The sequence below is a fragment of the Micropterus salmoides genome, unplaced genomic scaffold (assembly GCF_014851395.1).
Source record: "Micropterus salmoides isolate LMB-PRFRI ecotype aquatic unplaced genomic scaffold, ASM1485139v1 Ms_hic_scaffold_12, whole genome shotgun sequence".
NCBI classification, from domain to species: Eukaryota; Metazoa; Chordata; class Actinopteri; order Centrarchiformes; family Centrarchidae; genus Micropterus; species Micropterus salmoides.
Window position 1 is genome coordinate 16,970,205 of NW_024040263.1, and position 14,390 is coordinate 16,984,594.

General features: G+C 42.2%; 1 protein-coding gene across 3 annotated transcripts in view; it reads right to left on the bottom strand.

The window, feature by feature from the left end:
* The window catches only part of tnrc6c2 (trinucleotide repeat containing adaptor 6C2), a 54,411-nt gene extending 43,241 nt beyond the window's left edge, over positions 1-11,170 (bottom strand). For all 3 annotated transcript variants that reach the window (XM_038713758.1, XM_038713757.1, XM_038713756.1), the window contains exons 1-3: positions 10,381-11,170; positions 859-959; positions 500-521 (exon numbers count right to left, since the gene is read on the bottom strand). In XM_038713758.1, coding sequence (XP_038569686.1) covers positions 500-521; positions 859-921 — 85 coding nt within the window. In that variant the 5' untranslated portion in view covers positions 922-959; positions 10,381-11,170. The remainder of the gene's footprint in view (positions 1-499; positions 522-858; positions 960-10,380) is intronic.
* Positions 11,171-14,390: the final 3,220 nt, after the last annotated feature.

A 14,390-nucleotide genomic window follows, 5' to 3' on the forward strand; every position in this document is an offset into this window, starting at 1 on the left:
AGAGAACACCAAGGTCACACGAGGACACTGTTCTTTCAGTTCCACTCTCTCTGCATTTCAGCTAAACTCCATGCCCTTCTTTTATTCCACTCCCCCTCTCCCTTTCTCATCTACCCCATCCCCCTACCCACACCACACTCTGTGTGCTGTCTGGGCGCCCTCACGCTTCACTGCCTGGTGCTATGGGCGTACTGGGCGTCACTCTGCATCACCCTGCATTAGACTCCACTGTATTTGCTCTGCTCTGTGCGTGTGCATGTGTGTGAGTCTGAGAACAGGGAGTCAAACGGCACAATTGTGCATGCATGTGCAAACCGTGCGTGTCCATCTGTGTACAAGGACCCTAAATGCTATCTGTGTATAATACGTGTATAATATGCGTGTACCTTTACGGGTCATGTGTTAAATCAGAGCTGATTAATGTATATCAGTGGTTGGAATGCTGTTTTAGAAGAAGAGGCAGATGGGAGGGTGCGGATTACTTGATCATGACACTCACCTTTGGGTTTCTGATCAGCAGCCTGTAATGAAAGAGAGAAATGGACTTAGGAACTTAATACGGTGAGGGTGGTGTTTAGCAATGATTCAAAACTGTAAATCAAAAGTGTTATGACAAAAAGGAAAAGGGATAGTGTTACTGAGTATAGTGATCCAATCTTTACAAATCAGCCAAAGCTCTTGATTTTATTAAAAGCTATTGATTAGAAAAGACTGGAGGTTAAAAAAAAAAAAAAAAAGCATTAAATGTATAACCCAGACACACAGAGCCAATTTAAGTGCCTGCTACTAGACTCAAAAGAAATATGCATAGTTTCTTGAATAGTGTTGTGTGAACATGTGCATCATTTTCACCTTCACCTTTTTCTGAGCGACGTCCGTCTTGGTCTTTTCTTCTTGTTTTTTCTTTTTCTTTTCTTCCATCAAATGGTTCTCTTTCCTCTGTTGCTAGCTTCTCTCAGCTGTCAAACGAGAGAGACAAAGAGTAATGACTGAAACATGAAGGAAAAGATCACACACTTATGGCATTCAAGCACAATGACATTTTCTACGAAAAAAAAATAAAAAAAGAGTCACATTCCACGTAAAAAAATGTTTGCGTGCACAAACATGCATACACATGCGCACACACAGTGAGTATAAACTTTCAACCCCTTCCTTCTGATCCATGTGTAAGTCACAGCCAAAGTGCACTCATCACATCCACAATCACTTTGTACAAAAATCATGCTTAAAAACGGAAAAGGAGAATGAAAGGAAAGGAAAATGACAAGAAAAAAGGCACATGTAAGTTAGAGTGAGAGATAAAGACAGTAGGAGACAGAGAGAGTCAACAGTGCAAGTGAATGCCAGTGTTAAAAGGTTGGTTTAAAGGCAGCAGCAAATGGCAAGAAAATAAAAAGGCAAGGGATTAAAAGGACAACAATGCAAAGGCCAACAGACTGACAGAATAACACACAAAGCCTTTTTTACAGAGTTCTGTTTCCAGTGGGCGTGAGTCAAACTAGCTAGATAGCTAGCCTGAGGGCCAGGGAAACTAAGTGCTTCATTTCAGTCTGTATTTCCTTTGGCTCAGCTTTAGTGACAGCTCCTGGAAACTATTAGAGGTATGAGCTGGGCCATAGGGACCGAATCTGTGTGTATTAAGTCTTCACTAAGTGCACCTATAGTGAATCTATAATACAGCACTATGTCATATCAAATCAATGATACCACTCTCTTAAATGCGCAAATACAATCAATCATATCCGTCTAAAATAATGGCCTATTCCTATTTGCTGGCCATTCTGCAAAGAGTGCGTGTCCACATGCACACACGCCTGCCTTGTACAATAAGCCATTGTGCTTCACCCTCAAGAACTGGACAAAAACATGGCTTTCTTTCAAAGACTGTCCCACTGCTTAAGAGATCTGTGGAAATTCGCTGCAAACTCAACAACAGAGTTTCACGAAAAGAAGAACTATCCTCATACTGCAAAAATGTACTTTCAGTCAATCTGCCTTTTCTACTGAAGCCACACAAGAAAGAAACTCCATGCCAGCAAATATTAGAGAACTCTCAATTTATTTGTTGTTCAGTTATAACTTGGACAAATTTAGATTTGTTTTTTTAATCAGTTTGATCATCTTGCCTAATAGCTAAATGATGATATTCAAATGCGGTCTGACAATTCATCATTCAAAGTAATTTATGAAACTAAAATGTCAAACATTTCCTGGTTCAATCTTCACAAATGTGAGAATATGCTGCTTTTTTGTGCTGCTTGTTTATATTATTGTGAATTTAAAAGCTTTGGATATTAGACTGTTCATCAGACAAAACAAGCAAATTCAATGGCATTTTTTTCTATTTTCAGACATTTTATTTTCAGACACTTTTATTCAATTAGTTGAAGGAATAAAAGACAAATTAATCAATAATGAAAATTGGAAGCCCTAATGTCCAATTAATGTGTACTATCCCTGACAAGTAAACTAAAGACAAAATTTTCCTACATGGAGCTTGGATATGAATCAAAATCTGAATGTATGAATGAATCATAACGCTCATAACAGAAGTTTAATGAAAGACCTGCATCCCACAGTGCTGCCCATTGGCAGGGGGAGGAGGCTGTCAATCAAAAAGACAGGAGAGGCCTCACAGAGACTGTCTGATGGCGTGGTAATATCTTTATGGCAGTAAGGGAGAGAGAGAGAAAGAAAGAACAAAAGAAATAAGAGTTAGACATACTGCTGGGGCAGAGAGAGATGGAGGAAGAGAGACATTGAGCACTGTTGTCAACAGTGAGTTCAGAGCCAAACCTTGAGGAGGACTGCCAGACTAGAGGCCATAGCAGCAGGGTAAAATGAAAGAAAGGAGATATTCCTAAATCTCTATTCCTCCATCTGGATTTTCTCTTCCTCATTCCCTGTTCGACCCCTCATTGCTCGCTAATGCTCTCTCCCACTCTCTCTTAGATTCACACACACACACTCCTTTTTTTCATACTGAGGAGTCTGTGTGTGTCATTGTGCTATCTCAGCAGCTAGGGGAAAGCAACCCTCAGGTAATAAATAGGATCTCAAATGGTGTGTGTGTGTGTGTGTGTGTGTGTGTGTGTGTGCGTGTGCGCGCACGCATGCATTCAGATAATGCTGTGCAGTAGTTTATTCATCTCTTCCAGTATCTGAAAACACACAACCTAGACCTGAACACCTCAGTTTCTTAAATTCCTAGCAAGCCACCCAAAATTCTTTAACACCAAGAAGTAGAAAGGACAGGATGTAGGGCTGGGGCACAGTGACAGCATGCAAGTAGAGAGAGGGGTGCAGGACATGAGGGGGAAGAAAGTGGCTTTTGATATTAACTCTGTATGGTAGCTTTTTTTTTTTACCATGAGTTGCTAGTGACAGGGCCTCTCTACTACAGCTGACCGTAACATCCTAGTAGTCTTTACCCTCCAGACGATAGTAGATATACCCTATCTGGTTACTTACGCTGCTGCTGTCACAGAGGACGACAAGAAATTAGGGTCGGGGAAATCCTGGTAGGGGGTTCAAGTGCTACACAACCACCGCCTCACCGGCAAAATGATATGCATTTATTATCTATCTTATTTCATATGTCTTAATTCACCATGGAAAGCTTACAGTTAAACAGTTGTTTTGTTTTTGTCTTTTGAGCTGATGTAGTCAATGCCAAAATTAGCTTCACTTCTTACCTCCGCTGCCCTGACATATATACTTACCTGTCTCTCCCTGTCTCCCGCCCTCTCACTCAGTCAGTATTGCTGACACCAGCAACTCCACAGCACTGACCCGGGGTGTCTCTGTGCTGCCTTACAGCATCAGGTTTACCCTCGCTGGCAGTATGACACTGCAATTAGTCAAATGCGTCCTGTTTTAAGGTTACTGACCTACACGGCCACAGTGTGTCATTCAGTCTTCTCTTACATTAAAAGGGGCTTAGATCACCTAACCTGGTCTGTTGGTCAAAAATTAGCTTCAATACGCAAGCTAACATTTTTTTCCCCTCATCCAACTATCAGTAATACAATATAAAATCTCTGCTGGACCACATACAAGCCAGGGTCTTTGGCGTTTCCCATGACATTTATAAAGCAACTCTACAGGAAATACCACATGACTTTTTCCTCCTCCTATCTTCAGTTCTGACCTATTCAGTGATCCTACATTTACTCAGTGGCTTTTCTTTAAGAATACAGAGAAGGAAAACATCCCAAGTCTCAGTAACTGGGGCAGCTGGGAAATCGTGAAGAAATTGCATGGTGAGGCAGTATCTCTTCCTGCGCTGCACAAAAACAGTGCCATATCCTGGGACTATAGGGCTAAGCTATTAAAGAAGGAGGCATGACAACAAGAACACACTGTACAGGAATGAAGGGGCTGAAAACTCACAACACAAACCTAGTCACACAAAAACACACAAGGTAGCTTGATGTACACAGGCGGGAGGCAGCTTGTCTGATGCCTGTCTTTTTCCGCCAGGTATGCAGAAGAGAGGGAGGTGGGAGGAGGAGAAGACGAAGGAGAGATTGGGGGGAAAAAAAACAGGCCGAGGATGAAAGCAGACACAGAGCAACACCAATTAAAAACGACAGCCGCCGGAGAAGCAGACAGGCCGCAGAGAGAAAGAAGAGAGACTATGGTGGAAGAGGGAAACGACAGAACAAATCCTCACTGGAGAAATGGAGGAGTTGGGAAAAAACTGAAGAGAGCACTATTGAGGCTGGCAGACAAGGAGAAACAGTGGGACAAGGAGTGGAGGAAAGGCACTTAAATAACCTTGGACCTTGATCGCAAGTATCTGCGGAGATGCAGGGAGAAAATGAGGGGTGAGATGGAAAACCATGCGAGGGTGATTGAAAAAGAGAATAAGGGGAAGGGGAGTAAAGGGAGCTGCGCTCATGTGAAGACTGAGGAAGACAAAGGAGGAGAGGCACCGAAAAAAAACTTGAAAAGGGAAAGAGCTGCAAGGAAAGCATGCAGCTCCACGTGTTTTGAACGGCTGTCAAATCAACCAAGCACCAATTGCAGGAGGAGGGGGAGAGGAGGAAGGTGGAAGAAGAAGAGAGACTTTCCTCTTTCAGCAAAAAAGTGATGGTCAGGTTGTGGCCAAGAAATGTGGTAAATTCACTCTCCACCAACATTACCATTCAGCCAGCCACCCATTTCTGTGGCATTAGAAAAGCCACAGGGCTCTCCTGAGCCTTATTACACGGAACATTATCATGGACAACCCTTACCTGGGGAATAATTCCTCAAATCCTGCCACTGCTGCAACAGACCTCAACTACTCTCCACAAGTGTATGTGGGTGTGTGTCTGTGTTTACTCAACCTGGGAGGCTTGAGGAAAGCAAGCATGTAAATTCCACAGTTGATAAGCAGCATTAACAATGTTGTTGTTGGTGGGTGTTTCCATCCCTCAGCCACACTAACAGTCTCACTGGCTGCTTGGTTTGTAAGCATTCTGCACATACCAGCTTTGTTTTCAGCAGGTGGAGAGGGTGGTTTGAAAATACACAACACACTTTCTTGCTACCAGACTGAACTTGCTCAGTGGTGGTTATTGGAATCTGTAGACAAGGGGAGTGACTGAGGGCGAACGGGTGGGTGGAGAGCGGCGATGAAGGAGGACGCAAGACGGAGAAAGAAAGGCAAAGAATCCAATAGTGAGAGAGTCAGACCTGCGCTATAAATAACAGCTTTGAGGTTTGCCTCCAGAAAATTAGCTCCCAGTGTCTTGGCTGCCTCCTCTGCCAAGTCAATATGAAACTTTAACACGATGGCAGCTCATTAAATAGGAAAACAGCACAATGCACAAGACCAAGCAGGCCTGCTCCCTGCCAGCACCACAGCTAAAGCTGAAGAAGCTGTCAAGCTGAGCATGTTGGTGTATGTGTTTTTGCTTATGACTGCTTTGTATTTATGAGAATATGTGGTGGTGCATTTTCTGCATGTGCCTGCATATTTTGCACAGTTGTTTTAATCTGTGTACCCGTCTGGCAGCTTAGAGGCTGTGAGGTGAATCCCTGTCTACAGGTCTGGATAGTTATGAAGTGCTATTAGCATTAATACAATGGCTTTCTATTGACGTCAACGGTTTATTAAAGCAATGTTGTGTAATGAAGAGGGTTCAGGAAACGTGGAAACAGGGTTAAGAATAAATTGCAACTGCTTGCTTTTGTGGATCCCTTAACTGATGTTTGGGAGGTTGGGAGGAGTTGGACATAAGTAGGGTCTGAGAATGGTCTTTATCTTCTGTTTCAAATACTTCCACCAAACTGTCAAAACCAGAGGAGCCTAGCTGTTAACACTGTATGCAAAAAACACAGCCCATGAAAGAGAGACAGATGTCTGGTGCTTATTTGTAGTAAGGAGGACAGAGAGCAAGAAAAGAAAAAGCAGAGAGATGTAAGTGTAAGTGTATAGAGAATGAGCATCTGTGATCCTGAGATCTACACTCTAAGTAACTTCAGTTATACCCTGTCCTGTTCATGGCACAGTTCTTAAAATACCAAGAATACAACAAACTACTACAGCCATTTCACTATTAAAACATTAGTAAAGGGTGTACAATATGATGTGCTGGGCTAACAGCGTACTTGCCCCAATTCGTTTGCATCCTAAGATACCCTGTGGCTTAATTAATATGAATCAGACTATGCCAAACTCCACTGTTAAAACAGATCTGCCCACAAGAAATTCTATTCTGTAATTCAACTAGGTCACAACAACTCAAACTTCAAAAGAAATGTTTTGTTGATAGTTGGATTGAACTGCTGAAAATTAAGTCAAATGTGCTCTAACAATCAAAATACACAAAGTAAAAGTAAACACTTGAACTTCATTGACTGTACTCAAGTTGATAATAAGGCGATAAAACCGTCCAGACAGCAAACAAATGACCTGAGTTTATTAGCCTAAGCCATGGCCCCAGCATACGGGGAGACTGAACATGCTAGTGCTATAGCTTTAACTGGGGGCCTTCGAAGTGTTATAGGGGCCTAAGTCCTTTTACATAATGAGCAAGGCTATCTAATATTGGTTTAAAGCAGGAAAAAGGGAACCTGCATATGCCCATCTCCTTCTCTTCACATCTCTCCAATTAGCCGACAGGGAGCAGAGGGAAGCACCCACCAAACTTCGGCACACTGCACATTCCCCTGGACCCCTGCCAACACTCACAGCTAGCAGTTTGCCGGTTTCAGCTTCGCCTCCCCCACCCCACTGCGTCCATGGCGGCCTGGCTTACCCCCGGTGGGCCTCCTAAGCCCCTGCCCCCTCCCTTAGCATACAACTTGAACAAGAAAGAGTGGGTTACACAGACAACCCCCCCACAACTCTCCTATATGTTTCATGCAAAAGCTCTGTGTATGACATAATACACATGAGTTGAACGTTGAACTGTTTGTCTTTGTATTACTATTATTCATTGTATAAAAGGTGAACGCAGCTTCCAGTATTACACACTTCGCAATCTGGAAATGTCGGATTTACAGCTGGTAGCACTAGAGAACAATATTGTGACAATCGTAACATGGGATCACTGTCTCATACCAAAGCAGATCAGTGTCAGACCTGTGGTGAGACCCCTCAGAAACCCTGAGTTCAAGGGTTAAAGACTGATTGATACTGTTTATTTTCAGGGTGATGTCCATCCAATCAAGGATACTACAACTATTTCTGGATTTCTGGCTATCGTTACTACTGCATCACCACAGCCCAATGCAAGACCCTCGCTGGTTCTTTCATGTACATAAACACTCCTCATTTAGTACAATGGCGACACTAATCACAACAGCCTGGCAAGTCTTTATACTGGCCTCCTGGACTTCAAAATAGCTTTCCATAGAGCAGAGGAAGAGGGCAATGGTTTTTGGCAGCCTCCAATTGAATCCAGCTGATTCTACTGTCAACACCTCCCTATGGGAGCAGCACGCTGCGGCAGTGTTAAGCGTGTTATCTATCAGGACTGTCCCAGTAGTTTGAAAAGCCTCATAATCACAGGCTCAGTAACTACCACGGTCAGGACTGGGTTATGGTCAATAATGGGGGAAAGGGACTGACAACACAAGCCACTTCTCCAAAGCACAACTAAGGGTTTTCCTTTTAAACAAATGACTCTGCCCCTTCAGTGATAAAGGGCTGCACATGGAGTTAGTGCCAGGGTTTGTCCTCATGGCTTTGTTACAATACACTAATCAAAACAATGTCTAGATGCCAACAGCCTACAGCCTGCCTGGTTGGATCCAGAGCCAAGTCTGGGCCCCAGTGAGAGACTAAATTTTTTACTTTTTTTCCTCTTCTATTTTTCCTATCAGTGCTCCCAGTGGATAATTTATGCATTCCTTTCATGTTGAATAAAAAGCCACGTCTTCAATACTCTACTAGGCAGCAACATTTGTAAGAAGTTTAAAAAAGGAGAAGCATAGCTAACATCTTCATTGCAACATAACAAGTCTTGCCTCGGGCTAACCCCAGTACTGGTGACCTAATGCCCAGACACCCCCCCCAATTTGCCCTGGTGCCCTTAAGATGAGCAAGAGTACTGGGAAGAGTCTAACTGTAAGGTTACTCTTACCAGGTTTACGGTCTTTGTTTTCTCCCTATTCACTGGTTTTACATACAAACCATGCAACATCAATGCACAGCCTCCCCCTTAGTGCATGCTCTTCTGCCTTTTGCAATGGTGGGCGTGCATATGGGAGGACCCTTGACCCTGGGTAAGAACAGGGCTCTGTGTGTGTCTGTCTGAATCAGCTGGGTGTCTATGGCATGCAAGAGGCAGCTCACGACCTGATTAACAACTGCAGGGCATTAACCAAATGCCAGGGCTTTGAGCGTGACATAAATGGTCACACACACTCCCATGGCTAAAAAAACAAAACAAAAAAAAACACAAACAAAATTCCAAGTGTGCTTTCACTGGTCAATTCTGACACAAAATCGGCAATAACACGTTTACATTCCAAGACATGGCACGGACATACGCAGAAATGTGTATGTACAAATACACACAAATAAATACCCGAACAGTCTTCCTTTCCGATGGCAAACGTGCACATGTATGTGTACGCGCATTTTTCATTTCATCACCTCACTGGTGTGTGTGACGATAGAGATAAGACAGTGGTGACAGAGATGTCAGAGGGAGTTTTTTTTTTTTTTTTTTTAAATTGAACGGGAAATTATGTACTTCAATTAAGACATGCAGAGGAGATATTAAAAGCTATACTCCAGTGCCTGGGGACAGGATGCAGGAAGGGGGAATGCAATGGAAGGCGATCACTCAATCACTGGCTTTCTCACCGAGCAGGAGGGGTGGAGGAAAGGAGGGAAGAGAGACAGGACGGCTATGTTTAATAATGTACTTGGAATTAGTGTAGCGGAATGTACAATAGTGAGCAAGACACATGATGTGATACAGCTACAGAATGAACCAAAGACTAAAGAGGAGCGCCAACAGAACAATTGGGATTAAATCTAAGAATGTGCTTCTGTCAGACTGAGAAACACTACAGCTATAAATGTGCAGGTACACAACAACTAACAAAATTATACAGCACAGCTTTGTCAACAATCAACCTATAAAATCATACTGTGTGATATATATAAAAAAAGCTTATTAGGACACCAGTACCTTTTAATAACTACCGAAACACTGAAAAAGGCAAGGCAGTCCTCTCAGTCAGTTCCAGAAACCATCACATTACAAGCTCACATGTAGGAATGTGTTCCAGTCCACTCAGCCAATCATGAAAGAGCTATGATATAACACTAAAGTTCCCAACATTTTCATTCCATGTCCCTTCAAATAAACACACACTAAATGTAGTCATCCACAGCATAATGGATACCCAAACGCAGCACATGGGAGAATACTTGTGATCAGTAAGTCTATGGGTTTCTCATCACATAAAACAGGATTTCTAATTTTGCAGGGGACCCCCTTAAAACCCCCCTGGGAGCTCACAAAGCAGACTAATGTTTCTCCCTTCAACATAATAACAGTTTTATTTCTGTGGATATACAACAAAAATACTGTTAAGAAACAACTAAACGGTGGCACCACAAATAAGCACAGATAAGTGTTAATGGATGTTTTAATTATGTGGCACTTGAGATTGCTTGCTATATTACTAACGTTGTAGTTGTAACTGGGCTGAAATGAGATAACGTTATATCATGGAGACGAGAGGTAATGCTCTGAAAAATAACGTTGTGATATTTTAAGCTACTTTGCTCATTTACCTAATATTACAGCTGACTTCTGTCAGATTTCTCCTCTTGCCGCTGCGATTATGATTTTCAAAACACTGCCCAGTAATGACATTCACCAATGTATCACACGAGAGCAACGCTATGCATCTGAAACTTACCTTGCGTTAACCACGGATTTGGCAGCTTTCGGTGAGAGAGTCGGTGCATGGCAGAAAAAATATGCAGAAAAGCATTCTCCGATGTCTTTTCTAAAGTTACCCGTAAAGAGATGGAGCAGAGATTCAGTCGCAATCGAAGTCAGACTTGGCAGAGAACGTTAAGCCGACTGCTGCTGAAGCAGCTTGGTGACAAGATACCGAGGTAAACAACGGCTACTCAGCCAGATATACACACAGCAAGTACGGTTATTTATGCTTTAGGCAAAACAAAAACATTTAAAAAATATGCAGTGAAATTACACTCGTCGAAAAAAAAAACAGTTTGTTAAAACGCCACGATATAATGGGGGCGGGGAGGGGACCGAAGCACCACTAACAACAAAAAAAAATAATAACGAATAAAAATTACTTTTAAACGCAGCTGTATAATGTGAGCTAACGTTGACGCTGGTTGACGTTTTTGGTCGTCGACTGTTGAGAAATCAGGCAGTTTTCGTTAAAAAAAAAAAAAAAAAAGCGCAGATGAGTTCTCCCGTGTAGGAACAAGCCGACGGCCAGCCAGGCAGCCAACTTGTTTTAAAGTGCAAAATAAATGTTTTTGTTTAGGTCGCCAGCTGGGCGTCTAGCGACAGGCTGGCTACCGCAAATGCAAAGTGAGAAACGACTCCGAGGAAATACATTCTGTGTGGATCCAGACAGCGTAGCGGACAGTCATGGTAGGCGTTCAGTGAGCTCTCGTTGACAGTGGTCTCGCAGCCATTTTGTTCAAACTAACAACACTGCAGTCTCCCCCTCCTCCTCCCAGATAGCAGACAGACCAGGAAGTGGCTCCAGATACGTCACTCTCGGCCAACCAAAACACAAGAGGATAACTCCGCCCTCCGGCCTCCGGCCCGTCCTCCCACGTTCTCCACACCTCCAAGCAGCTACAGAGGATGGGCAGGCTCAGGCTCAGGCTCATATTTCCAAGGTAATTGCTAAAGCATGCAGTAGCATGCAGCAAAAACTGTCTGTGCGCTTAAAAAAGAAATAAATGTGAAGCTGTTATGGATTTTGGGAGGATGACATTATAGACAGCGAAACGTAAACCATATGAAATTCAATTGTAACGTCCTAGAAGAAATATGCTTGGAGAAAGCACAGGCTACTATAATTAATCACTATGTAAAATATCACAGTTTATGTTCTTTTAATTATTACATACATTAAGTATTATGTACTTTTGCTTTGAGCAGAGAAATTATTTAGATCCATTACTGCACTAATCAGTATACTGAATGGATCAATGAGTAGGCTAACATAAAAGGTGTCACTTGTGGTGACAAATGCACAAAGAATCATCACAGTTCCCCTGAGCCCTAGCTGTTTAGCATCCTTTAACTCATTGTTTTGGTTTTATGGCCCACAACTGTATTGTTTTGGTTCACTTGCACCGCTCCCATCAGCATCATTTCAGACACATCAGGCAATGTTGTGTTTACAGCTTGTTGCGGTGCCCCTGATTGGTCAAAAATAAATTAATGCAGCTTTCAGTAAAAGGACCGATACCTTGATCATTACAAGTAGAAGTAAAACATGATTACTAATGCATCAACATGCAAGCCATATTTTAATGTTGCTTTAAACTGAATTTTAATCAATATCAATGCATCATATTTATATATATATATTGTGGAGTAGGAGTATAAAGTACTAAAACATGGATATAGTCAAGTAAAGTACAAGTAACTCAAAACTGAAATAAATGTACTTAGTTACTTTTCACCACTAGCTCCTAGTGATTCAGTTACATAATACTTTATAGTATAGAATAGGATACCGTACTTCATGTGACTCATGACCAAAATAGCGCAAAAGAGCACAGAAATAAATGCGTCGTAAAAGTCTACAAGAAATTTGGAACTTGCATCATGAACTTTATGTAGCAGAATCAAGTGTCTCTTAAAGGGCCTGCCCTGAGTTTCTCTACCCAAGATGACCTTTGTCAAGAATCTCGTGATCACCTGATATCCAGAAACATGGGGTGATAATTCCAGGCTATTCTCAACATGATGGATGAAGTCGCCCTTGTGCCCCTTGAATCGTGTGTGCAGACGTCTCAGAGAAAGAAAATGCAGGCCCCTGTCCATTCTCTACGCTCCTTTCTCATGGAAATGACCGCTCCATGCACAGACAAACACACACAGTCACACACACACTGTGAGGTGGGAACAGGTCAAAGCTGCAGTCCACAAAGGGGGAAGGCTGACCAGTGAGAACTCTTTCAGCAAAGATCGGAGCTCCTATACATCACTGGAAGAGACTGCTAATGAGAAAACCAGGGGCCCGGCCAAAAGTTTATTTATTTTTTTCTCCATTTCAAGGCAAGATGCCCAGAGCTATTAAAACAGCAAACTCCAACTTAATGGAGAAAGCAGATGTTCTATAGTCAGGGTTAAAAGAGGTGAGAGCAGAGAGGAATGTCTTCAGAAACACCTTAGGGGATATGTAGTTCACCGTGGATCATATACTATTAAACTGTATGCAGGAATTTGCTGTTCATTCATGCCCCCTAAATAAATTGTGTTCTGTGTAAATATATTGGCTCAGAGCTCAAACGTGTTTACTTGAAGCACCAATCCAGTGGTTTATTACATCATGCAAACTAAAGTGCCCATAACCTGTAGATTAGATCTCCTTCATGTGGATTCACATGAGTTATCAAAGGTGTAGATGGAAATCTATGCACCACAAAGGACAACTGAGACATGAAATAACGATAGCGGTTTGACAGTATCTTAGCAATCAAAGGCGAGAACTACTTAGGTGTGTGTGTATGTATGTGTAAAGACATGCACGTGTATTTATGTGAGCCTGAGTGTGTGCACATCCACACTCCAGCTCATCACAGCTGTTCTTTTAGGGCTCTCTGAGGTGTTTCTTTGACTCCACCAATTTACCCAATTGCTTTCACATTTAAGCAGACTGCTAACAGAGGCAAGCCAATGGGAAAGGTCCGCCTGACATTCTGATAAGAAACAGTCCAGATATAAGCTGTACAGCAGAGGCAACCGCTCACTCGTTCCCGTCCCAGACAATATACTTCTCCTCCTCCTTCTCTCGCCATTCTCTTCTTCTCCTCTCTTCATTTTTTTCAGAGTGCCTGCCTTTTGTTTTAATTCCAGTCCAATCATGAGCCGCGTTCCGCATAAGGTTTTAATTTCAAGCCTGCCTCCAGAGTCAGCCAGACTCACATGCACACATGCACAAATTGACATAAGAATGCACGTGCATACACCAAACCACAGATTCTTATGCATACCATAAGCATACTCACTGTACTCTCACATCACAAATACATATACACACACTTGTATGTTACCTGGTCACATGGAAATTTAATGCATGTGCTCTGTGGCTACATTTTATCATTTAAACATGTTTCCCATGAGAGAAAGTATCTCCATCCAGAAACATTAATAATCACACTCATCCACAAAAGGCGGCCACGTCACCAGACAAATTACATAAAAAGAATCCCAACAGGAATTTTCTTTTTCTTTAGAAGTCAAAATATATTCCATAGTTTAGACAGACCAGCTGAATATATAGGATCATCAAATTATTTTTTTCTACTCAAAATCTATTTTTTGCCTTATTCTAAATTACGAAACCCCTCTCCAAATGCATCATCTTAACATTTAATCTTGTGGAATTAACCAAACAAACGTCATCTGATAGGTAGTCAAACATTTCATAAAAGCACCAAGTCCAAAAGCAGATCTTGGTTTTAAATCCTCATTCCCCTGACACTGCAGTGTAGAAGAAAGCATGTATATTTTGCAGTGTGATGCAGAATGACTAATGAGCTGGGGGTGTTAGTATTTTAGTATTGATTATGAATACTCAATCTTCCACCACAGTCTGGACTTTATGCATGTGAGTAATCAAAATGCAGACAGCGAGCTACTGCTGCTTCGCTCAAAGTGACATTTCCAAAGGCATGACTTGACATATGCAAAAGGACCGTC